Here is a 12,805-nt window from a genome sequence, read left to right as displayed (position 1 = left end):
ATAATTCTTATCAAAAGACATTATTAATATTAACATAATTTGTTAGTGATCGGTTAAAACTATTACTTTACTCGTAATTAAACAAAAAAAATTTATATATAATAATAATTAATGAACTAATTGTGGATAATTAATTATCTCCTGGAATAACTAACGGTTTGCGGTTGGATACATCTATTAAGCAATCAAACTGTTTGACAGTTGGATACATTTTTTTTTTTTTGTAGAAACAGTTGGATACATCTATTAAGCAATCAAACTTCTCTTATTTTCACCGGAGTAGTAAACACTGGAAAGTGCTAGAGAAATGGGGAAATGGCAAACAGCGTCGGCCTGGCCGACAGCGGCGGCGGTGCTAACATGCACCCTACTGGTTGTTATGCTGCCGGAAGTCTTGTCAACTCGTTTTACCGTCGGAGCTAACATGGGTTGGTCTCCTAATGTGAACTACACCGTTTGGGCACGCGGCAAGTACTTCTACCTCGGCGACTGGCTTTGTATGCTTTCTTCCTCCCTCCTTCGATCTCTCCTTTCCTGTACATTTCTCGTGATTAGAATACTCCGTAGTGTACATCGTTATCAGTAGAATACCCGACGGATAAAACGGAGAGTGATTTTAGTTACTTGATACTATAGAGCAGTAGTGCGATCAACAATGATGGAGCTCAAGGTGTTTGATTGTTTGCGCCAATTAAGGAAAATTATGAAAGTAAATTAGCAACTAATAATGATGTATGTTTCCTCTTCGACTAATTAGCCCTAAGGGGCCGTTTGGTTCACGGAATGTTAGATTACTTTAGGGAATGTTATATTGCTGGGAATGTTAGATTACTAGGAATGTTAGTTTCCTGTGTTTGGTTAAAAACTTAAAATTGAGGTATGTAATATAATCATGTTTGGTTTAGGGTTATCTTTTATTTATTTAATAATAATAATAATATTATAATAATAAGCTAACATAAAATATATAAATAATTAGAATTAAAATGACAAAATTCATAAATATGCAAGGTTATCTTACATTACCTAACAAAATGAAGGGAATCACATTCCCTTCAAAATCCTATGTGGAGGGAATGTTGCATTCCCTGGGAATGTTATATTCCCTCAGAGAAAATGAACCAAACATAGGAATGTAAGCTCGGGAATGTCACATTCCCTTGGTTATATAATATAACCTGAACCAAACGCCCCCTAAAGGTCTTCTGTATTATCATTGCCTTTATGTACCTTCAACTGGCTTCTTTGAACAGTTTTTATTACAAAAATTTAACATTATCAGTCATCTAATATTCTCTAAAGTAATTCAACATTTGATGAGTCAAACAGCCCTTAGAGCATCCACATTGGTTGGGGATAATTGGGGGATAATGTAAGAGTGATTAGGAAAGAGAATGTGAGAGGGTAGAGAAAAAAAAAGAAAAAATAAAACAAAAAAAAAATAAAAAAAAAAAAAATTAAAGTTATCAGACGCGTCAGGCGCGGCGACTGGCGCGCCTGACGCGCCACCGGGCGCGTGCAGTGCACGCGCCCGGCCTTCCTCTTGGACTGCGCGATACGCGCAGTCCGTGCGTTAGATGCTTGCTTCACTTTTTTTTTTTTTTTTTTTTTCCTGCCATTCTCCCTTCATTTGCAGGAGAACTATTTTGCTATTCTTTCCTCTCCACATCAATTATTCTTTTCAACATGAGAGAATTAATCTTACATTATCCCCATATTATTCATTGGTGTGGTTGCTCTTAGTTTATTTATCTATGATCATATATTATATATTTACATTTAATATGTTCAAAATACACATAATAAGTTAGCTGCAAATATCTGAATCAGAATTTATAGTACACATACTATACCCTGTCCACATTATAACTATCGCATAACCAATTGTTATATTGTGCACCAGAGCGCACAATATAAAAATTCATTATTTCGTATGTATATAATTGTATAGTAAAATACACATAAATTTTTAATATAATACACACAACCTAACATAATACATAATACACATAGTGCACCATATAATTTGCCTCTTTAACTCTTCTTTTCTCAAATATTTATAACCACTTTTGGATAAAAAAGCCCATGAAGCCCAATTGAAATTTTCCCAAAACTGAAACTTGGGCCCAAAGAAGCTCAGCTGAACAGTGTTTTGGGATAAGATATTCCTGCAAAGTGTGCTTCGCCGGGAGGAAGCAGACTCCATTCCCTCCATGGCGGCAACGGCTATCTCTTCAATGCTAGTTCCTCCAATTCCGCTCAATTCACCCCTTATTCCCTTCAAACCTCGAACTCCCTCTCTGCATTTCCAAAACGGCAAGCTATTCATTCGTGAAATTTCCCCGTCCCGAGGTCGGGTCACTGCGAAGCCGCCGTCGTGCTCCGCCTCCGGCGCCACCGCAGTTGAAGAATCGTTAGGCATCGACGCTCTCCAGCGCTTCATCGATCTTAATAAGGGCAACTGGACCGGTTCTTTCCATGTTAGCATGATTTTCTCGACGCATTTCGCTTCCATTGTAACTAGTAGCAATATGATTCTTATGTCGTTTTTTAAATACTTTCCGTTGATTTTTGCAGCAATTTGATAGTCACGGGAACTTGCTGCACAGTATTAGTACGAAGCTTGCAGTGGGATCTTACGGTGAAGATGAACTCATCAGCTTAATTCAAACGTATGCGAGCTTTCTTCTTAGACTCTTTCAGTTTCATATCGTTAATTATTTATGGTGCTGGTTTATTTTTTGTGTATATCCTATTATTGTTATAGGAAGATATAATTGTTTATAATCGTTAAATACTAAAGATATTCTTAAGCTGGAAGCTAAGTACTGCCAAATGGTTTGGTTGTTGTGGTTTCTCAGGCTAAGAGTCGAGATAACATCTGCCAATTCTTGCATAGGCTGCCTTTTTCTGAACTCTTGAACTGAAGAAACAGTATACTAATTTGCAAGTCCACATGCTAGACACACCAAAGCAAATCTGAATGCATAATGAATAACACAAGGGTTATTTGTTGTTCAGGGATTAATTGATTTTGTTAATGGATTTTTTTTTAAAAAAAAACAAAACAAAAAAAAAAAAAACTGATAATGCATTCAAATTCAATGTGCCTGCTGTTCAAACTTTGGTTTTTTGAAGAAGGCGGCATCTCCATTTGCACTTCAGTATTTTGTATTGCTCTTAACATTTTTTTAAGAGGGGGAAGTTAGAAAATGCCTGTCTAACTTTATAGAAAAATGGGGTAACCAAGGCTCCTACATGCCTTTCTAACCTACTATGCACCATTGCACAAGGAGCCAATAATCACCTAACCTTGGACATTATATTTTGCTTTAGCTCAGTATGTCAAGTACTTACAGGTTTTAAATTTTAGGTTATATATCAGACAACCTCAATCCACCACTTCATTCTCAGGAGAAGATTATGAAACAGAGTGGTATGAGTACAAAATTAAAGAAACAAACCTGTTTACTGTGGATAAATATCAGCAGGTAAGGGCACTTGTACAAAAAGCTGGACATTCTCTTGTTGCTCATCCTTTGTAGAAATATTGAACATTTACTTCTCATTTTCATTTTATTTACCCTTGGAAGTAGTTTTCAGATAGGCTTTTTCCCAAAGGAGAAGGCATTTGCATTGAGGTATCAAACGGCTGGCATGTTAGAAACAGCATTAAGACAAGGAGTGTTGGGTGAAGATGATGTTGAGGAAGAGTCACCTAGGTAGGTCCTCTTCTCTTGCCAATAAGGCAACGAGCTTTAAAATGTATTGATGTTATATATAGTATATATGGCCTGCTATCTTTGATCACTTTACTCTAATTTTGTTTGTTTTGTTTTTGTTTCTTAATTCTTCTCCTCAGAAACCTAAAGATTCCTTCCAAAAAACCTTCTATTGTATGTGAAAGTTGTCTTTATTCAGTAGAGAAGGACATGCGTGTAAGAGCATTTCATATCATGGACCCAAAAGGTATCCCAGAAATGCTTCTAGTTTTCCTCGAAGAAAGAGGTGGTAGAGACCTTACCCATCCTACCTTTGACAAATCTAAGGTACTTTACATCAATGTGGAAACTTCCCCATCTTCTCATTCATTCAACTGCTATAATTTTACATGCAGTTTTTGTGCTTAAGAAACAACTTTGCTGATATCTTTTTCCCCAATAGGATGAAGTAAACAGGATTTCCCCACATCTTGGTAAATGGAATGGTTACTCTATCACTAAGCGTACTGGTGTTTATGGAGCAACAGTAGAGGAAGCAGATACAATTGCTTTATTTGAAATGAACAAGGATGGTCAACTAATCCAGGTTTGTTAACTTGCAGAAAGTTCTTTTTGAGGAATAAGTCTATACTCCAGACTGATAAGCACCTATTTTTTGTCACATCTTTTGGACTGCCATTGCTCAAATATGCTTTGTATTCACTTTATAAGAGCAACCTCAATAGTTCGAGGTTTTTGGAGAGTTTTTTATTTCATGTGGATATTGAAGCTTCAAAACAGGAAAAAGAATTTTAAAAAACAAAAAAGTCACAGTAAAACCCAAGTTGACCTGGTGTGACTTTTTTCTTCTTTTTTTTTGTCCTCCTTTCCTGACACAAACCCAAGCTATTGCAGTAAAACCCAATTCTTCTCTCCTCCCTCCTCTCTCTTCCAAATCAGCAAAAATTTCAGGAGAACTGTGAAAAAACTGCCATTGGGATTGCTCTAAAGTGTGCTTCATTCACTTTATGGCCCAGGAAATAGCATTATGTGGAGGTGCAGATCTCTTAGGACTCTCTTATTGAATCATCATTATCTTAATGAAAGTAGATGTAGGCATTATTTTTTATTTCCTGCCTTGTCATGCACTCTGTCAATCAATACTATGGAGGCTAATACTTTGTTCTAAAAGGCTCTTGATGTGACACCTGTTTGGTGATTAACAATTTTTATATCATATCTCAAGAAAGAAGTTGTGATATTTGATGCTGATTTCCTTTTATTGCCTTCTCGTATGCAGGATATTACTTCCACATCTTCTACAAAGAATGTTACCACTAATCTACGTTGGACTGGTACCATTTCTGGCAACTTGGTCTCATTTGATGATGGTGCTTTCCAGTTTATATTATTACCAGGTGGCATGTACATGGGATGCCCAACTGATCTCGCAAAAAGTGTGCATGAATCCAAGTCATTTCATCTGGAGTTCTGTTGGCTCGAATCACCTGACAAGAGACAGAGACTGGTCCGCACTTTCGACATGGAAGGCTTGGCCGTATCGTCAACATATTTCTTTGAGACAAAACTTTAAGTATTATTTTCTACACTTCCATGGCTTCAATATTCTGATTCATAAAAGGTTGTATTACTACCACTATTGCCTTGTGCAAATTCTTGACTTGCCCAATTGATCCGTGTAATCTTAACACTGAAAGTATCATAAGAATGAAAACCTCAAAAATAGTCATTGTATATCTGTTATCTGTTATGAATGTTTAAGTCCAATTGGAATGTATATCTGTTATCTGTTATGGCTGTACATAGTTGAATGTTGAAGTTCAATTTTGTTTTCTTTTCTCATCTTTGATAGAGACCATATTATTTCGTTATGATTGTATGGCGAGATTTCTTCCCTTCTCATCTTTGATAGAGACCAGTCCTGCCATGTTGTTTCTTGTAACTATTTCTTTGGATTACATTATATTAATCGCAATGTTTTGTCCTATGAGCCCCAGGTTTTGCTGAACTGGTTTTCGCATGAAAAGCTGATTTTGAGCTGGGGAGCCAGACGACAAAATTGTCGACAGTTTATCTTCTGGCCTTAATTACATGATGGGGCAGTAGGTGACTGCGCATATGGAGGTAAGCATGAATTCATTTATAGTCAACTTGTTGATATGTACTATTCTTGAACTAGTTGCAACTTGCATGTTTGGTTTAACACTTTTAAGTCGGTTGTCAATTGTCATAAAGTCTCAATTCTCTGCATCGGTGATGTAAAACGGGTGTAGGGTAGGTATAAGCTCACAAGTTGCACCCTAACCAACAACTTTTGCCTTTTTGTTGTAATGTAGTCTGTCCAGTGAGAGTAGTTAGCGTAGTCCATTTGACACCACTAACACTGTCATCGGCAAATTATTGGGTGGACAATAGTCCACATAGTGTTACGTGGACCATAATAAAATGTACATTTTTAATATATTAAATGTATATTATTTTTGTATTGTATATACATTATACAATATAATGTACACTCAGTACAAAAATAATGTACATTTCCTTAATACAATGTATATTATTTTTGTACTGAATGTATATTATTTTATTTTACTATATACAAATATGGTCCATACAACTTATATGGACCATGGTCCACATAATAATGATTGCACTATCATCTTAGTAGTCAGAATTTGGCACCAAAAAATTAGCTATATGTATATTAGATTATCTTTATTCCTGTAAATCTCTTTTATTTTTTAAAATGGATCTCACTTTCACATCACTCAATTTGTAAATTATTTAATATTCACACTACATCCTTGCAAAGTGGGCCTCAATATATAAAAATAACATTATTAATTTATATCAATTACATTTAAATATATATATATATATATATATATATATATATATATATATATATATATATATATGTGTGTGTGTGTGTGTGTGTGTGTGTGTGGGGCAAAATGTCACATCATCTTATCAATTGCAAATTCGTTGGGATAATCCCAACCTTACTATAACTTCACTCCTATCAAGTTTAAAAGAAGCTCAAATTTTGTCATGACAAGCAATCATTAGAGCATTCGCAATAGGGGAATTTTGAATGGTTTTTGCAGGTTGGGTTGTTTATATGGAGGAGAGATGAGAGGAAAGAGGAGATGTTAGGTGCTTGTAAAAGTGACCCCACTCAAAAAAGTAACCCAATCCTCTTGTGTGCGTGAAGCACACCAAAAGCGCACAGTCGGGCTCGTACAGTACACGTGCTCGCTAGGCGCGTTAAATTGTTTTTGTTTTTGTTTTTTTTTTTTCTTTTCATTTTCCTCTCATCTTCTCTTTCCTAGTCACACTGCAAAAATTCTTCAAAAACTATACCTATTGAGGATGGTCTTTTTTATTTATTTTTTTAAAATACTATTAACTCTATTACAAGGTAGTATCTGTTCTATACTTTTTCTAACTGTTGAAGACCAAAGAGTTAATACCCCACCACTAAAGTTTGATCGTATTATCTTCCCTCAAGGGGGGTCACAGATGTGCCATCTGAGCACAATGTGTTTGGCCTATTGAGGATGTTCTTAGTTGTTAAGGAATTGATTTTTTTTCCTTCTTTTCTTTTAAATTTTTACCGTTTAGGTGGGACGTGTTGGCAGGAGCCTCCGTTGTTCATTGGATTGGAAATTGGTAAACTTTAAATTAGTCGAAATTTAATATAACTATTAAAGAATTAAAGGTTTATGATTGAGTATCAAAATTTGGTGTAAAAACATGTCAGTCAACCTGACATTGAGATTGCTAGTTGTTGCTTTGGAGGAACCAAAGCATTTTTTTAAGGAAAAAGAGAATAAGTGGATTCTTATGGAGTAAAATTCTGTATTTGTTTTGATGTTATTGGAGGAAGAAGAAAAGAATAATTAAAAATTTTTAGTTCACTTTGTAATTTTTTTTATCAATAAAAGTTATAAAACGGATTACGGTAGTGATTGTAATTTTTCTTTGATTAGGTAAATGAAAAGTGTGAGGGGATAGATAATATTACACTTATAGGAAGGTTGGAATTATTAATTTATGGTCTACTTTAATCAAGGTGGTATAATTTGTTGAGGGCACGAGGTCAGCCACCCCAGTGCCCCACCACCCTACGCCCCTACCCCCTCCCGGAGTTCCGCCAATCTTTACCTTTTTGCAACTTGACATTTGGCACGGAGTGAAAACTTGTGGACAACTTGCTGTTCCTGTTCTTCTCAGTCTCACTGTATTGCCAGTTTCTTCGCCCTACGGGCAACTGCAATAAATCAATGATTATCTCCTATGTCAGATAAGGAAATAATAATAATAATAATAATAATAATAATAATAATAATAATTATTATTATTATTATTATTATTATTATTATTATTAGGAAAAATTAATCAACTTTAAAGTCTTAACCCGGTTGAAATTTGAACCGACAAAGTTGTTACCTTTCGTCATAGCTTGCGCATTTAAATGACAGTACGCGAATGTCCATCCTACGTAGTACACTAGTACGCACACATTATATTCATTATTTTAATATTTATTAATTTTTGAATTGAATGTTAAATATTTTAATTTTCTACTTTAGTCTCTTGCCTTGTCACTTTCAGATTCGGTCTTTAATTATTATACGGAGTGCTTCTGTAACATTCCATTTTTTTCAACCACATTTGATTGTTTGAACCAAATTTTTAAAAGAAAAAATAATCAGAATATATCACATTTCTACTTTACAAAATTTATTTGTAAAAGCGTAAAAATATTTGCGTTGATATAATTCTAAATTAGAAATGTGGTTTTAGAATGAGTGGCCTAGTGACATCGTCACGAGTTCGATTCTTGATAACACTTTCTCAGTCGAACACGATGCATAAGGATTTTCTTGGTGCGATTTATTTCTCTTGTATAATTTGTAAGATATTACATAAAATATAATTTATCCATGTTTTGAATAGATAATGCAGTTTTCTACGTCATTCAAAAAATAAATTAGAAATGTGTGTGATCTATTTTATCTATTATAAAATTTTATTGAAATGGCTAAATCTGATCCAAAAATGTTCATCCTAATTGCTATGTGCACATTGTTGCCAAGTTGTTGCCTTTTGTCATATCTTGCGTAGCTAGATAACAATACATATGCATATTCACATCTTATGAGATTTATTCAGCAAATATTCTCGAATAATGGTTATAATTTTTTTTTCTCACCCAAAAATATATATTATTTTAATATTTATTAATTAATTTTTAATTGAATATTAAAATTTATAATTATTTTTCATGTTCAATCTCTAAATATTATTTTTATCTCATTAATTAATACGCACAACTTTTTTTTTTTTTTTGTTATAAATAAAAAGTATTTAAAAATCAATATTGTAATAACACACATGATCATTTGAATTGAATGACAAGAACCTACAGGCTACATCGGTGGTTGTCCCCACCAGCCAAGTAGCCAACCCCAAATAGCATCCACTATGGAAACTTTTTCCAAGATATTTTAGAATGAACTCATCCAAAATAAGGAGTAAAATTAATGTGGGAAGGAGATAATAAAAAAAAAGAATTCTTCTGCAAATTAGAAAATAATGTCAGAACTAAAAGAAAAAACAAAACGCTGTGCGGCGCATAGCTTGGCCAAAAGCCTGGCGCGTGCGCGCCAGTCGGCGCCTGACTTCCTTTATTATTATTATTATTATTATTATTTTTTTGTATTTTTTTTAATTCAATTTTTTTTCTCTCCCCTCCCACCTTCACTTTCTTAATACTCTTAAAGAATCCATTCCAGAATGCTCTAAAGGTTTTTGTACCTTAAAGAATCCATTCCAGAGGCCTAATTAAGTAATTATCCACTTGCTTTATACAATTTTTCAATACAAACATTAAAGACCTTTTTCATTTTTTAAAAACCTCTATAATTGTACTAATTTGTATAACATGTCTTACAATGATCATATTTGGTAAAATAATTAGCCTATCATTTAATTTTGACTTATTTAATCACTATTAAATGTTTGACTTGGTTAAAAAAATTAATGCAAGTGTTTGGTTAATTAGTTTTTTGTAACTCCAAAATACTAAAATTCAAAAAGTTGCTCAAAGCAACTTTTTCAATTAGCTTTTTGAGAAAAGAAATTATACTAAATAGTTATCAGTTAACAACTAATTTACCAAACACCTTTCTACAATCAGCTAATGTTATTAACTAGTTATACCCTCTAACCTAATCAGCTAACAACTATCAGCTACCAGTCATTTACCAAACAGGGCTTATTCCTTTTTTTCTAATTTAAACACTGATAATTTTTTTAATTATCCTTTTAAGTTTTCATATGATGTCTCATTTTTTTAAAGTAAAAAAGGATGAAGGGTAAATTAACAACTTGAAACAATTAGTAAGCGGACGACTAATGTAAATGTAAGGTCAAATGATCAACTCTTGTAGTGATCCTTACATATGAGTCAAACAATACAAATATGTCTCAACTTGAATTCAAACTATTTTTACAGTAGAATGTTGGTGGAAATACCAAATGCCGTATACCAAACCAAAAAAAAAAAAAAAAAAAAAAAAGGGTAAATTTTGAAAAAGGAAAAAAAAAAAAAAAAAAAAAAAAAAACTCATTTGTTTGGTTAAAAAGTTGACAACCATCGCAAAAACAAATACTCAGTAATATTTTTATTTTAGGATGGGGTGAGTAATAATTATGAAAAAAGATATTACAAATTACCACTTTAAGCATGTAATTATTCAATTATCAATCGTTATACCGTGCACCACGGCGCGCGCAGCACTGTGCGTCCCGCGCCTCCCAAAACGACGTCATTTTGGGAGGCGCGGAAGGGAGTCGACATGATTATGTGTATTTGTTTATATCATTATGTGTATTTGTTCATTCAATTATGTGTATTTTTTATACAGTTATGTGTGTTTGTTTATACAATTATGTGTATTTGTTTATACAATTATGTGTGTTTTTTTATACAGTTATGTAAAACGACGTCGTTTTGCATCAGGGCGCACAATGCAATGCGCGCCCTGGTACACAATATAAATTGCCTTCAATTATTGTTCATGCGTTAATTTTTTATTTTTATTTGACAGAAGTGTCAAATAGGTCCATCTACTACTGCGAAGTGCTTAATTCTCACCACGAATTAAATTAAAGTCTAATCAGCCACACTTACCAGCTAACTTTGTTCGATTGACTTTTTTTGTAGGTTGCTAACCGGTTGCCTAGTTAATTATTAAAATAAAATAAAATAAAATAAAATAAAATAAAAAGGAATTTCAGCCACCGGCTGATATGGACCTCATGTTTGACAGCCGTGGCTGTCCGGCTATCCTCGTCAGACAGCCACGGTTGCCTGTGAAATACGCGGCCACCGGCTGTCCTCGCTGGACAGCGGGTGGCTGAAATTCCTTTATTTCTATTTTTTATTATTTTTTTTTTTAAAATAATTGAATAGGCAACCGGTTAGCAACCTGCAAAAAAAAATAATAAAAAAAAATTAATCAAACAAATTTAGCTGGTAAGTGTGACTAATTAGACTTTAATTTAATTCGTGGTGGAATTTGAACACTTCGCAATAGTAAATGAGCATATTTAACACTTCTGTCTTTTTATTTTGAATTAAAGGGTGGACAACGTCCGTTTCGGTCTTCCAATATGGCATTCAAACAATAAACGGAGGTTTCCATTCAACCCACTTGACGTTAATTTATGTGTTCCTGATATAAACTTTCAATTTACTTTTTTTAATAGTTCACTTTACATATTACTTACAAATATTAAAATTTAATATTCTGTAATATTAAAAATAATTATAAAAATAGAGAGAATTCTTCTTGAAAACCACTATATTTTATTTTATTGCAACATCTTTCTCCATCTAAATCTAAACTAAAATATTACGTCCTCAAAGTTTGAACGTAAACAAGTGTTGTTATCTAAGACCAAATTTGAACGACGACACAATTGTCTGTCCCAGAGACGAATACGTTTCACGTTTGGCAAGTTGAAGACCTGTCTGTTTCTACCAATTTATTTTATTATATTTTTTGTTGCCTTTTTTTTTTCTTTTTTTTTTTTTTTTAATTTCTTTTATATTTCTATTGCATGGTGGCAAGTGGCAAGTGGCAAGTGGCAAGTGGCAACTAAATAAGTAAGTCACAGCATCAATAGTGATAAAATAATTATGAGTTAAGGACAATGCCAACCAAATAGATTGAATTATTAATTTTAATAATTATAATATTTTAACTTTTGACTTTTAATAAAAGCGATTTATTTGAGTTACTTAGTTATGGCAAGCTAAGTTGATCTACTTCATTCTAGTTTTTTATCGACTATTGTCGTAAGGGATTTTGTATGATTTTGTAGACTATTATACATGAGTGAGATTTACCATAAACACCTTCGAGTAGTGGGTATTGCACACGAAGAACAACCATTAGTCGCCCCTCGCCTACCATATGGAGATTAGTAGTCTCATATAGTTTTATTTTTCTTTTTTACTTTTTGAACTTTTAATTTTTTTTAAAAAAGTTATACCAAGTCACTACTACATTAGATATCAAATAATTACCACATCAGAATTGTAGTATACATGAAAGCCTAATCAACGCCATTCAATAGTAACATACTAAATAGATAAAATTATGCCCCAACTAAATTTTTTACCGATTTAAAGAGTCCCAGTGAAATTATATTTACTTAGAAATCACATTATTCAATTTGGTATTTGCTTAGAGCATCCATACTATAAGATATTATTGGATTTTTTAGTACAGTAAATGATGGCATGGGGAGAGAGAAAGCAAGAGAGAGAATAAAATGGAAGTTTACGCAAAAATAACATTTTGGAACAGTAAAATCATCAGAGAAAGCAACCAAAGTTGGTGTGCATTTGGGCATAGCAAAGCTACGCCGGGCACGCTTGTTAGTTTGTTTATATATATATATATATATATATATATATATATATATATATATATATATTATTTATTTATTTTTTTAAATCAGTTTTTTTTTCACTCTTTTTTCTCTCATATTTTCTTTTATAATTT

General features: G+C 33.1%; 1 protein-coding gene across 1 annotated transcript; it reads left to right on the top strand.

The window, feature by feature from the left end:
• Window positions 1-2,120: 2,120 nt before the first annotated feature.
• LOC109189147 lies at window positions 2,121-5,515 on the top strand. Its single transcript, XM_019339910.1, has 7 exons — window positions 2,121-2,480; window positions 2,578-2,672; window positions 3,374-3,491; window positions 3,604-3,722; window positions 3,863-4,049; window positions 4,165-4,308; window positions 5,002-5,515. The coding sequence occupies exons 1-7, from the start codon at window positions 2,214-2,216 to the stop codon at window positions 5,293-5,295; spliced, it is 1,224 nt and encodes a 407-aa protein (XP_019195455.1). The 5' UTR covers window positions 2,121-2,213; the 3' UTR covers window positions 5,296-5,515.
• The last annotated feature ends 7,290 nt before the right edge of the window (window positions 5,516-12,805 follow it).

The sequence above is a fragment of the Ipomoea nil genome, unplaced genomic scaffold, assembly GCF_001879475.1.
Source record: "Ipomoea nil cultivar Tokyo-kokei standard unplaced genomic scaffold, Asagao_1.1 scaffold1509, whole genome shotgun sequence".
Classification (NCBI taxonomy): domain Eukaryota; kingdom Viridiplantae; phylum Streptophyta; class Magnoliopsida; order Solanales; family Convolvulaceae; genus Ipomoea; species Ipomoea nil.
The sequence above is the reverse complement of the archived record's forward strand: the minus strand, read 5'-3'. Positions and strand labels throughout refer to the sequence as shown.